General features: G+C 51.7%; 1 protein-coding gene across 1 annotated transcript in view; it reads left to right on the top strand.

Annotated features, from left to right (window-relative positions):
• The window catches only part of RAMP1 (receptor activity modifying protein 1), a 36579-nt gene extending 29717 nt beyond the window's left edge, over positions 1-6862 (top strand). The window contains exon 3 of the mRNA XM_028140710.2: positions 6265-6862. Within this exon, the coding sequence (XP_027996511.1) occupies positions 6265-6520 (256 nt within the window). The 3' untranslated portion in view covers positions 6521-6862. The remainder of the gene's footprint in view (positions 1-6264) is intronic.
• Positions 6863-13840: the final 6978 nt, after the last annotated feature.

Below are 13840 nucleotides of genomic sequence, written 5' to 3'. Positions count from 1 at the left end.
ATAATTCTTTATTGTTGAAAGTATTATATATGCCCCCTTTGCCCCCCAATAACCCCCTTTTAATCATTATTAATGCATTTAAATTAGTTGCCTTTTGGAGAGATTTATTTTTTTTTTAAGTCTTGGTTTGGATACTTATTTTTTTTCTTCTTTTGTTTGTATAGTAATAAGATAATTTAAATTTGCGATGTTTGGCTCTACTCCATTAATTTTTACATACAGTATCACAATTATTGTTTTCTTAATAACCTGTAACTGAATTTTTAAATTCTTTTAATTCCCAAAATTTAATTATTTAATTCTCATAATTCCCAAAATTATGAGTTATCTTTCATTTCTACAAATTCAATATTTTAAAATATGTCTTTTTCTCACTAATTTCTAGTTTTTAATACTGCAGTCAAAGAATATTGACTTACAGTTTCCACTTTGGGAATTTATTGAGTCTTGTTTGCTGCCTAAATAATAGGATCCTGGGATTGCTGAAAAGATGGTTGATTCTCTGTAGAACAGAAACATCGCATAGAGTCACTGAATCCAGTTTACTAACTTTATTTTTCACACACCTTTTTTCTAGTTTGTATCTACTGAAGCTTGAGAGGTGTAATTTTTCAGATGTTAGAGGTGCCTGTGTCCTGTAGGCTGTGGTGACACTTGTCTCGGTGTGGAATGTCCCTCTTGCCCCACGTATTGCGCTTGGCATGGGATTGAGCCCCTGGCCCACACACCCTCGGTGCAGGAAAGTGGAAACTGGTGATAGAAATATGCATTGTGATAGCCCACCACCATGAGTCACTTCTGCCTACTCCTGGGCACAGGGACAGGGCCACATGAGCAGAGGGGACACCCTGGAAGGGGCAGGCCCTAGGAGATGGGAATGGGGTGGGGCAACCTGTGTGTGTTAACAGCCCAATGTAGGCAGGACCACGCTTCAGATAGGGGTAGGGGTGTCATAGGTATCAGATGTCCCAGTCGCTGTCTGAGGAGGGAAGGAGCCCGCAGAGTGTGGATGCCCCTCCCCCAGAGGGAAGGGTGCGGGGAGCCTCGGTGAGGAGATGGACAGGCTGCTGATGGAGGGGGAAGGCTCCTGGGCACACAAGGGGGTTCCTGGTAGGGGGTCAACTACCAGGGGAAAGTTGGGAGAGAGGAAGGGAATCCCTGGGAATGGATGGACCTAGGAGAGGAGGCCCCTGGGGAGGGGCGCCATCTGGTGGCTGGGCCCTTTCTGCAAGGAGGCCGTGGAGTAAGGGACGAGGAATCCTGGAGGGTGGTGGTGGGTGTGAAGAGAGAAACTTGGGCGCCTGGGACTGGGTACAAAGGAGGGTCCTGTCCTTGGGGGCCCAGCCTCACCCTCCTTGCTCCTGGTCCTGAATCCCCTTGGGGACTGGGCGTCTGCCCCACAGCATCCCAACAGACCGCAATGTCGCCCATCCAACTCAGCAGAGGAGACAGGAGAGTTTAGGTGCCTGTCCCAGCTGGCTTCGGGGTGAATGAGAGTGGTGGAGGAAGCCAACCGCCTGCTCAGGCCCTGGGGATATCTGCAAAGCCGGAATGGGGGTGCGCTGGACGTGTACCCCCACACTCCCTCTATGTCCCCAGCATTGCCGGCCAAGTGCCCCCAGGTCCAGGGAGGGAGCCATAGTGGCCAGGGGAGAACCTGTTCTGCTGAGGGAAGCGGAGGGCAGGGTGGGGTGTCCTGCTCCTGGGACAGGGTTTACCTCGCCCAGCTAGGGGCAGAGATAAGCGGGGTGAAGGAAGGAATGCAGCCTGCTGGCTGGGCTCAGAGAGGCATGGGGTCTGCAGGCTCCCTGGGGAGGCAGGGCCCCCAGCAGGCCCCTGAGCCCCAGGCTTACCAACAAGGGGAGGCCTGCCAGGCAGCAAGGGCTGTTGGCCCCCACAAGCCTCTCTCAGCCTGTCTGGCATTCAGTACCCACCTGCGGGGTTGGTCCGGAATAGCCCATGGGGTCCCTTGGAGGGAAGGTCTCCTGCTGTCACAGAAATGAAGAAGTGAGCCCTCCGTGGCTGCAAATGCAGGGACATCCGTGTCCAGTTTGCCACAGGCCTCTTTCCAGATAGGCTTTTCTATATATAATTGTAAAATAATGTATGCTCACTGTAGAAAACTCAGGAAGTCCCCAGAAAGCGTAGAGATGGGAGAACAAAAGTCCCTCATTATCACAACCCTGGGGTGACCCTCCCAGCATTCTGGAGTGATCCCCTCCTCCGGGGGCATTTTATGCTGAAACCACAATGTTTACACACCAGGTCTCATATGCTTTCTTCTGCCCAACACTGTAACATAAATATTTCCCCACCTCTTACACATTTCTTCATACTTATCAGTTTTTTGTTATTAATCCTCACCTGAGGATATTTTATTTCCATTGATTTTTAGAGAGAGTGGAAGGGAGGGGGAAAGACACACAGAGAAACATCGAAGTGAGAGAGACACATCCATTGGTTGCCTCCCTCACGCTCCCTGACCGGGGCTGGGGATAGAACCTGTAATCAAGGTAATCGCCCTTGACTGGAATCCAACCCTAGACCCTTCATCTAAGGCTTATGCTCTAACCACTGAGAAAACCAGCGAGGGCCCTATATATCATTTTAATAGCTATATTCAAGTAGCTTATCAGCAATTTCTTTCATTGCTATCTTATAGTTTACTGTTTTTCATAATTATAAGTTTGCAGTGACCCCCCCTTCTTACTTTGCTTTTGTCTGCATTTCATGTTATTAACTTAGGGTAATTCCTAGAAATAGAATTACTGGTTCAAAGGGTAGCCATGATTTTGAGTTTATTGATACATATTGCCAAGTTGCTTTTCAGAAAAATTTTACCAGTTTACCTTTTACTAGTAGTGTTAGAGTGCCTGCCTCATTTCACTACACTTACCAGCGTTGAGTAGAATCCAACTTGTATTTCCAGAACTATTTAGCCTGGGTATTTCTGTGCTTGCACCCACCCTCACCCCTCTCTGTCTATCTGACAACGCACTCCCAATGTCAGTCTGGCACTTTGACAGACTCTACAGGCCAGCCTCAATGGGTCACTTCTATCTTCACCTGTCCCACTGCCAGGACACCGGGTAGTGCCACCTGCCCACCCCAGCAGCTATCTAAAGCTGCTGGAAGCCACCAGGTTGTGAACTCTCCCAGGTAAACAGAGCCAATAGTGACCAGATAAAGGGAACCAGAATCCCAGAGTGGTCTGTCCTCAAGTTTTTGAGGGCTTAGATACACATTGGTGAATTTATAGAACGAGAAATGTATCCTAGCCCAGCTGGCATGGCTCAGTGGTTGAGTGTCAACCTATGAACCAGTCACTGTTCCATTCAATGGTCACTGTTCCATTCCTAGTCAGGGCACATGTCCGAGTTTTGGGCTTGTTCCCCAGTAGGGGGTGTGCAGGAGGCAGCCGATCAATGATTATCTCTCATCATTGATGTTTCTATCTCTCTCTCCCTCTCCGTTCCTCTCTATCTAAAAAGAAGGAAGGAAAGAAGGAAGGAAGGAAGGAAGGAAGGAAGGAAGGAAGGAAGGAAGGAAGGAGGGACGGGAGGGAGGGAGGGAGGGAGGGAGGGAGGAAGGAAGGAAGGAAGGAAGGAAGGAAGGAAGGAAGGAAGGAAGGAAGGAAGGAAGGAATCCTGTTTCAGGCTCACAGCCGTTGTCAGGAGGAGGCAGTGAGAAAACGTCCACCTATTGGGCATCTGCTGTATTTTCGGCCATTGATCCCCATTTAGCTTGATGTGCCCAGTAACCCCATTAGGTGGGCACCTGTGTCTTCATCTGGATATAAGGAGACCAAGACTCGAACAGGTGAGATGAGGCTCCCAGCATCACTTGGGATAAGAGGTGGACCTGGGATTTGAACCAGGTGGGTGGGGTGGCAGGGCCCAGTCTCAGATACTCCACAGCAAGGCCATTCAGAGCTAGTTTGAGGACAACAGCAACCATGAGTGTCCCCAGAGCCTGTGGGCATCAGTGGACACCTTTTGTCAAAACTGAGCAACCATGAGTTGTGGTGCTGGAGTCGTGACTGGGGCCCTGGACAAACTGGAAACGCCCACCATCACCATCATTTTCAGGAACATTACCAGCAAAGTTTTCCCGGGGGCCCAGAATAGAGAGTTCTGGCCTAAAAAGGGTAACTATTCTGAGAGGGCTAAATGAAAATGTTTTCCACAGTTATTTCGGGCCCTTAGTCAGTACTACGTTCTTTTGACAGAAGACTGTGCTCTGAAGGGATTCTTTTATCACAGTCTTGCTGACAGAGCTCACAATATTTATTGAACGTTTCAGCTGTCACTTCTGTATAAATAAACAGGATGAAGAGGCCCGGCTGTACGTGGAGCTATTTTTAGAAGGGGGTGGCTTTGCAGACTGGAAGGATAATGTTTCAGGGAGAGAGTGCCTTATCCTAGAATATCCCCCACAGCACAGGCTCAGCCTCCAGTGGCCTCAGCCGGGGGCCGGGGGGGGCTCGGTCTGAGGGTCACAACATCCTGGGTTAGGGGCTCCTTCCCATGCAGAGATGGCCACACCTCCTTCTAGGGACATCCCAGCTCCACTCCTCAAGCACAGAGGATGGGAGGACAACATTTAGGGTCAACTGTCACTGGGTCCGCAGAACACCTAACACTACCTGCTGGTCTGGTGGGTCTGTAGTGGGGAGAAGACAGTCATTCACACCAGTATTTGTAACACGTAGCCATGTGGTTGATCAACAACCATGCAAAGGGCTGGACGTGGTTCCCAACAATACCGGATACATTTAGCACTTACACGTGCCAGGCACTGACATGTTCTAACTCATTCTTTTCTGCCTCTGCCCTCCCTTCCCCTCCCAGTCTCCTGCACTTTGCCCACTCACATGGTCTGGGGGAGGCTCCCTGCACCCTGGCACTTGAGGTAACAGCCCAGAGAGCAGCCAGGCAGATAAAATAGTGACCAAGCGACTTAGAGACCATAAGCTTATAGCTGGAGCCAGGGGCCTTTGAAAGCCTCCCTCGGTCTCCTCAAATTGCTGTATGGCTTCTGCTCCATTTAATCACTTTCTAGATGAAAAACAAGGAACAGTGTCTTTTAAATATCTTCATTTTGCCTGGCCGGCATGACTCAGTGGTTGAGCATTGACCTATGAACCAGGAGGTCCCGGTTCGATTCCTGGTCAGGGCACATGCCCAGGTTGCAGGCTCGATCCCCAGTAGGGGGTGTGCAGGAGGCAGCCGATCAATGATTCTCTCTCTTCATTGATGTTTCTATCTCTCCCTCTCCCTTCCTCTCTGAAATCAATAAAAACATATATTTAAAAAAATAAAAATAAAAAAATATCTTCATTTTACCAGTTAAGGAGCTCTTTATTTCTTTGTGTAGGTTCAAAATTCTTTCTGTTCTCTTCTTTTTACTGAAGAATTTTAACATTTCTTGTAGCACACTGAATTCTCCCAGCTCTTTTTTCCTCTGAAAAGGTCTTTATTTCAACATCATATTTGAAAAAATATTTTTAACTGGGTGTAGGATTCTGGGCAGACAGTTCCCCCATCTCTACCACCAGTACTTTAAAGATACCCCCATCATCTTTGGGCTTGCATAGTCTCTGGTGGGAAGTCAGTATGACTCATATCATTGTTCCCTGGAGGTGTCTTTTCTCTGACTCCAAGATTTTTTTTTCTCTTTATCTTGGTTTTCAGAGTTTGGCTTTGACATGTCTGTGTGGCTGTTTGTTGTTGCTTTGGTTTTTTTGTCCTGTTTGGGGTACTTTGACCTTCTTGGGTTTGTGAATTGATGTCTCATTATTTTGGAAAATCCTCAGTCATTATCTCTTCAAATATTCCTTCTCCCCCATTCCCTCTTCTCCTTCTGGAACTCAGACTACAAGTTGGGGTTGATATTATTGAGAGTGTTGTGAATTTACCACAGCTCTTTTCTCCTTGTGTTCCATTTTGGGTCATTTCTACAGACCTGTCTTCACATTCACTAAATTATTCCTCAGAATGGGCTGCAGATTTGCCCACCAGAGGGCTCACTGACCTGAGCTGACATCTGAAGATGTTGGCTGTCCCACCTCTAGTCTGCCTTCAGTGTGGAGATCCCCTAACTCAGGTCCCACCTTAGTCGCTGCCTACCCAGGGATGACCACCTGCTTTTCTTTTCTTTTTTCTTTTTTTTTACCTTGTTTGAAACTAGCCCACAGACTATAAGCACGGTGAGGCCAGCTTCAACATTACTTTTCCTCCTGACCACCTGCTTTTCTATCTGCAGGATCTACGGAGAGCTCAGAGACTGCACCCAGTACGTGATGGAAAGGCTGAACTGCTACTGGCCAAACGCCGCAGTGAACAAGTTCTTCATCACCGTCCACCAGCGCTACTTCAGAAGCTGCCCTGTCTCTGGCCGGGCCATGCAGGACCCGCCCATCAGCATCCTCTGCCCCTTCATTGTGGTGCCCATCCTGATGACCCTGCTCATGACTGGGCTGGTGGTCTGGAGAAGCAAGCGCACCGAGGGCATTGTGTAGGCCGCGGCCTGGGAACTGCCCCCATGCTGAGGCTGCGGGCAGGCAGGGAGGCCGGGAAGCTCTGGGCCTGGCCTGGGAATGGCTTCCTGGCCCTGACGGCAGAGCAGGCCCCAAGTCCCCTCGTCCTACCTGAGATCGGCTAACAGGATTTCGGAGCGGCGGTGGTGCAGGCATTAACCTGGAAGCCCCCAGCTGGAGGTGAAGGCCACGCTAGGAAGGGGGCTGGTGCTAGGAGGGAGCAGAACAAAACGGTCACTATTTCTGGGGAGTCTCCGATGTGTTTGCTCTCACCTCTAGCCAGACTGTGGATGAGAAGTTTGTGATTAAAAGGATGTCCTTGAATTTGGGAAGCGTCAGTATTTCTGCCTGTGGGTCACAGTAGAAGCGGGGAGAAACACTAGAGGCTTCAGACTCTGTCTTCCCCTGCAGGCGGTATTGCAGGGCCCGATGGCAGTGAGGCCTGGGTGTGCACTGAAGGTGCTCCACAGGATCCTGAGGCCCCCACCCCTCCACAGTGCCTAGAACCACTGGCTCAGAGGACTGCGATGCACAGACATGCCGAGGCCATGCTTGCTCAGTTTTGCGGAGCACCCCGCCCCCCGACTCCCCAAGAATTTCTCCCAACCCCCAGGTCCAGGCTCCCACCACCCTGTCCTTGAGGTTCCTGCACCCAACCCAGCACTGCTTCCCCATTCAGGATTCTTCCCAAGCCTCCATGTGTAAACAGGCTTCTAGAAGGTTCTGGATCCCCTAAGGGAGCTCCCACACTGTCCCTCCCAGATGTCCTCTGAGCTGAACAACCCCTGAGGTGCCTACAGCCCCCAGCCTGCTCTGCCCTCCAGAACCTCCCAACCCAGGACCTGTCCCTTCTCACCATCAGCAGCATCCTCTCTGCCTCCGGTCAGCTGGCCAAAGCCATTACGTTCTGGACTCTTCCGCATTAGCACACCACAGCCACCAGGGCCCCCCATCCCACTGGTCAGGAAAGGGCACAGGTGTGCTCGCTGCAGTGATGGCCTCAGGGAACATGGGTTTCTGGAGTCCTCAGCACAGGACCTGGGAAGGGCTGTGAGTTACCTGCTAGACCCCAGCTTCCTCTGCCCTCAACTGTTGGAAACGGGGCTGTGAGAGCTGGAAGGAACGAGAGCAATTGTCTCCCCTTATCCCCGCTTCTCCCCAGGAAGCTGATGGCACAGGTGAGTCATGATTTGGGCTCCCAGACAGGAACCAGGTGGAGGAAGCTTCTGGTTGAGGCCCCGGTGTCCCTAGTCTTGGGGATGCGGGAGGCTTCAGAAGCGGGGGGTGGCAGGAAGCAGCTAGAGGACCTCACGCTGCACCTGAGGACAAAGGTGTCGACAGGTAAGGACAGCCCCCACCTGGCCGTGGTGGTCATTCCTCCTGTAAATAGCTGCAGAGGCCCTGCTTCCTGAACCTGTGGGTCCTGCTTCCTGGTCATTTCAGTAAACCCTCCTGCCCGGATCCACCGCTGGTGGCAGGGACTCCGGCCCCCCACTCCCAGGGCAGCCCCATTGTCCCCAGGTTTCCACAGGTGGTCATGGCCCCACAGGGATCTGCAGGGCCCCAGCACCTCCCCCAGGGCTGAGCAAGGATCCTTCCAGAACCAGTTTGAGGGCTGTGGCATCTTCAAAGACAGGGCCCCTGCCTCCTATGTGCTTGCCGGTGTGTGTGTGTGTGTGTGTGTGTGTGTGTGTGTGTGTGTGTGTGTGTGTTTGATATTATTAATATTATTGAAACTTTATTAAAAACAATTAACTTTCGCCGAAACCGGTTTGGCTCAGTGGATAGAGTATCGGCCTGCAGACTCAAGGGTCCCAGGTTCGATTCCGGTCATGGGCATGTACCTTGGTTGCGGGCACATCCCCAGTAGGGGGTGTGAAAGAGGCAGCTGATCGATGTTTCTCTCTCATCGATGTTTCTAACTCTCTATCCCTCTCTCTTCCTCTCTGTAAAAAATCAATAAAATATATTTTTAAAAAAACAATTAACTTTCTAAAATAACTCAAAGCTTAGTTTCCGTGGGATGTGGTAACAAATTAGCACAAACTAGGCAGCTTAAAACAGATTTTATTCTCTCAGTTTCTAGAGGCAGGAAGTCCCAATCATGGCTCTGGTGGGCCAGGCCCTCTGAAGCTCCCCGAAGGACCCCTCCCTCCTCTTCCTGCCTCTGGTCTCTGTCGGCACTCCCTGGTAGTCCTTGGCTTGTGGCTGCATCAATCCAATCTCGCAATCTCGCTGTCTTCCCTGTGTGTGCTGTGTCTCCTCTTCCTAGAAGGACACCAGCCATACTGGATTTAGGGCCCACCCTGCCAGTGGGATCTCATTTTAGCTTAACTCATTCCTCTGCAGAGACCCTATTACCAAAGAAGTCTTATCTGAACTTCCAGTGAACATGAATTTGGGGGACAATTTAGCAAACGCAAGAGCTGGTGACACCTCGGTTCTCCCCTTTGTCAGGCTGTGACAGGGACAACATTAGGAACTGCTAATGACCTGCTGCAGAAGCGGTTTCCAAAACCCAGCCAATCAGGTGACAGAATGAGGCCAGGAGCCCCAGAAGTTCCTGAGATAAATGCCTTGTCCCCCATGCTGGGGGTTATGGCCCTGTCCAGGACCAGTTCTGGGTGGTAGCTGCTCTCAGCCCAGCCTGTGGGGGCCTTGAGTGGGCAGTTGACTTTTACGGAATGTGAGTTTCTTTCTTTCTTTTTTCCTTTCTCTCTCTCTCTCTCTCTCTCTCTCTCTCTCTCTCTCTCTCTCTCTCTTAATTCTCACCAGAGGACATGCTTAGAGGAAGCGGGTGCAGAGAGAGAGAGAAACAGGTAGCCTTCTGTATGTGCCCCGACCAGGGATCCAACCTGCAACCTTTCAGTGCACAGGATGACACCCCACCACCTGAGCCACTCCGGCCAAGCAGAAAATGAGTTTCTCAGATGCCTTGAGAACTGTTCCCGGAATCACTGTTCTGAGCAGTGCATTCTCCGGAGAGGTGCGGGCAGGCAGCGAGAGGGCCATAGGGTGTCTGGTCGCTGCTGCCACAGAATGAGCACCTGCCAAGATCTCAGGGAATGGCGCCGGTGCCCTGGCTGCCTCAGAGAGCAGAGGCCGAGGTCAGTGGGGGAGCAGTGGGGTCCACGCTGGGGGTAGGGGTGGAGGAGAAGCAGGAGCTGCAGGTGCTCCCCACCGAGGGGCACTGCTCAGTCCTAGTGTGCCCCTCCTGTGCTCTGTCTGCCCTTTCCCCTGAGCCTGCACCAGGGGCTCCCTGGGAGGACAAGAGGGGCAGTGGTGGGTCAAACCAGTCACACACGACCACCCTCCCTGTCCCAGCCCTTTCCTACCCGCCTTGAAGCGTCTGCCACCCGAGTGCCCACCCAAGCAGGAGAGACCTGGGCTGGTGGAAGCAGCTGTCCTCCCGTGGCCTTCTCTGACAGTGCAGGGACAGGGGCCTGCAGGGACAGCTGGGAGCTGCTGGGCTGGCCGGGGAAGCTGACGACAGCTTTCATTTAACAAGTAAGATTGACCAGCTGGAAAAAATGGCCCCCTCTCCAGAGCTTTGTCCTGGAAATCCAAAGAAAAAAATCTGTTATAAGTCAAAGAACCCAACGAATGAAGGGAAAGGACTTGGGAAGTGGAATTGGCCAAGGACACGTTGTTCCCAAAGCTGCTCCTATCAGCAGCTCCCGGATAAAATTGCCCTGGAGACAGGGCATCATCCTCTGAGCCAGAGGCAGCTCTGAACTGAGCTCATCTTCACAGAAAGGAGTCCCTGCTAGGACGCAGCTGGAGACCAGCTGAGGAGGACACTTTGGGGGAGCAGGGGGGGGGGGCTGGAATCCAGCAGGGCACAGGGTGAGCTGAGGCTGGGCCATGGCATTCCTTCCCAGAACTCCCCCCGACCCAACCTAGATAAACCCCTGGGATGAAACTTCCTCTTTAAATTAGAAAGATGGACCCAAAGTCTGCGAATGTGTATTCCCAGTAATTTCCCTCCTAGGAATTCATCCCAAGGGTGTAATTAGAGACGAACAAAAGGACTCATGTGGACTGCTCGGCACCAGGATCACTTACACGAGCAGACAAGTGGAGACATCCTCAGGCCACAGGAGAGGACCGTCCAGTCAGATTAAATCCAGATGACGGGAAGCAGTTTCCTAAAATTACGTACATGGAGTTTTTTCTCAGGCCATAGAGTTAATTGGAAAAGGCAGATTACAAAATAGGAAAGCGAAGTGATCTCAGTTTGGGGGTATGTGTGTGCGTGTGTGTGTCTGTGTGTGTGTGTGAGTGTGCGTGTGAGTGTGTGTGTGTGTGTGAGTGTGTGTGAGTTTGTAAGTATGTTAGTGTGTGTAAATGTGAGTGTTAGTGTGTGTGTGAGTGTGTGTGGGAGTGTGTATGTATGAGTGAGTGTGAACGCACTCCCCAGGCCATATCAAACTGGGGGATGATCATATAATGTGACTCATAGAAACAATAACAACACACTACAGTGTGGATCTAGCTGCCGAGTCACTACTGCTGGGACGCCACTTCCCAGTAATGAAGGCCACGCAACACAGTGGTTAGGAGTCCCAGTGCTAGACTCGAACTTGCTGGGCCCGACTGGACCCCTTCCCACCTGTGTGACTTTAGCAGCTTGCTCATCTCTGATAATTTATGTTCTTGGAGGGATGGCCTAGCGTCAGTCATCCGCTCCATCCCCAGGATGGTGTGGTGTCCAAGCTCCAGTGAGAGGCTACTTGCCAGGGGATCAGTGTTTGGAGGTTAGGGATGGAGGTGGGCTGTAGAGGACCATGCAGGAGGCTGGGGGCTTTGAGACAGTGAGGGGAAAGTGTGTTTAAGATACTTCTCCATTTTATGAACATAACTGCCCTTTGGTTCCTTGTGGAACAAATTCAGGGAAGACCTACAATACTTTGCAAGGCTATTTTTGGAGGTGAACTTGGATCTGACTTTGGTTTCTTCTTCATGGGACTGTGCTGAGATGGCCCAGGAGGTTTCCTGTCTTTACTCGGGTTCCGTAAACGTGCCATGGAGATCAAGAACACCAGGTTAAGGGCAGCTTAAAAAACAGTTTCCTGCCCTTCCCTCAAAGTCATGCCTCCCCGCTAACCCCACCCCAGCCCCAGTCCCAGGGCTGGGACAGTCACCCAGGGGTTCTCTCTCTCTGCTGGGTCCCTTTCCCAACAGACATTTGCCCACAAGCTGGGGCAGTTTGCTCCCTGAGTTTCTGGGCTGGGAGGCAGGCAGGGGTGCCTGGAGGTCAGTGACGATGGCAGGTGGCAACTGTTTTTTATCCTCAGAGCAGCCCATCATGGTGGCAGCTACATCCCAGCATCTGCCCACACTGCCCACAGTCACACTAGGAGGTCAATCAGACTCTCGCCATGGCATCCTCTCCGTACCCTCGCCAAGTTTAAAAATAAAAACACGTTGTAGCATAGAGGCTATGGCAGCAAACCGCCTGGGCTCTAGTTGAATCCTAGCTCTCTGCCCAAGAGAAACGGTGAGGCACGTTACTCAACGCCTCTGGGCCTCAGTTTCCTCACCTGTGATGACCGTAGGCACTTCGGGGAGTGGTTGTACAGAAAGCACTGGGTGCTGTGCCTGCCACGTACACGCTTTAATTTGGCCGTGATGGGCGTTTTCACTAAGGATCTGGGCCCCTGGTGGCTGTGGGTACACGTGAAGGCACGTGCCTGTGCATCTATTTCGCGCTCAGTGTGGTCCCCACCGCAGAGGGCAGGAGGCGAGGTGAAGAATCATGATGATGATGATAATAGTAAGCATTCAGTTGGTGACATGTGCGGATTCTCCTATCCCGGGGCTCGTCTCATTCTGCACAGAACAGAGCTGTCTTAGTTTGGGCCACCATAACAAAACGCCACAGACTGGGGGCTTAAGCCACAGAAATGTACTTCCTCACAGTTCTGGAGCTAGCAGCTCAAGATCACGGTGTTCTTCTGAGGCCTCTCTTCTTGGCGTGGAGATGCCGTCTTGTCTTCCCATGGTGTCCCCCTGTGTATGTCTGTGTATTAATCACCAGGCCTATGGGATGAGGGCCCATCCCAATCACCTTATTGACCTCTTCAAAGACCCTGTCTCTAAATGCAATCGCCTTCTGAGTACCTGGGGGTTGGGACCTCAACATATGAATGAGGGGAGGGGGTGGGCACAGCTCAGCCCTAATCAGAGCCCACCTCCCCAACCAACTCCACCTGGTGGCAGTTGGCTCTGCAGCCAATTGAAGCTGTGCTGGAGCTAAAGGTTTGCAATTTGCCATGACCATTCATGGAAAACAGCACTGTAACCAGGCAATTGCCACAGAAACATCACAGGTTGAATAAAAACCTGCTTCGAGATGCGTCGCACGTTCCTGTTGGGGGAAGCGAGCCTAGAGGCGTCGGGAAGATCGTGGTGTGGGTTTGACAACACAGACTTTTCATCTGGTTTCGTGTTTTGAAAAACGGACTGTTCTCTTCTCCCCTGATGTCGGCGTTCCTCACATGTTGATTTTCTTTCTTTTTTCTTTTCTTCTTTTTTGGTCCAGAAAGGTAACAAAGAAATGAAGGGCTGAGGAAAGAGGAAGAGAAACATATTTTTCTTGAGTTAACTGGGTCAACCATTGGGAGGGCAGGGAAAGAGGGAGAGTATTAGGGAGTGTTGGAGAGATGCCTACCCAATCAGCCTGCCCTTCGCAGCTGGAAAGTAGGCGAGGGAGGCGGGCCTGGGCCTGTATCCAGGGCATGCGATTGGCCAGCCACCCAGAGAGCACCAGCCCAGGAGAAAACAAGGAAGGAAGTTTTTTACTCACTCCTGCTCTCCTAGCCTTCCCAGCCAGGGAGTTATGTCCATTTTGCAGATAAGGAGACTGAGGCACAGAGAGGCAACAACACATGCCAAGATGTCCTCGAAATGGGTGCTGCTGCCAGGGTTTGAAGCCAGGGCCCTCCTATCCCCAAACCCCAGTATGTCACTCACCTGTGCTGGCTCCCCTGGTCCAGGAAAGTGGAGAACAGGAACTTGGGTTCGAGGAGGGAGCTATGGTCACCTCCTGCTGTGTGTGCAGCAGCAGGTCACAACTGGGGTTTGCAGGTTCAAGTGGGCTTCCCTCTACAGGACTCCTCCCCTTCCACCCAAGCCCTCCTGGGCCACCTCTGTCCCTAGGGGGTGCCCCCAACACAGCAGCTTCATGACCAATCCCTTTGGGAAGCCGTGGGATAGAGCTCACCTCGGGGAGCCTTCCCCCGCCCCCCCCCCCCCCCCCCCCCGCCGCCCCTTTCCAGGTTGCTGCAGCCCCATAAAGTG

Source organism: Eptesicus fuscus, chromosome 11 (genome assembly GCF_027574615.1).
Source record: "Eptesicus fuscus isolate TK198812 chromosome 11, DD_ASM_mEF_20220401, whole genome shotgun sequence".
Taxonomy (NCBI): domain Eukaryota; kingdom Metazoa; phylum Chordata; class Mammalia; order Chiroptera; family Vespertilionidae; genus Eptesicus; species Eptesicus fuscus.
Note: the sequence above shows the minus strand (reverse complement) of the source record. Positions and strands in the feature narration are given on the sequence as shown.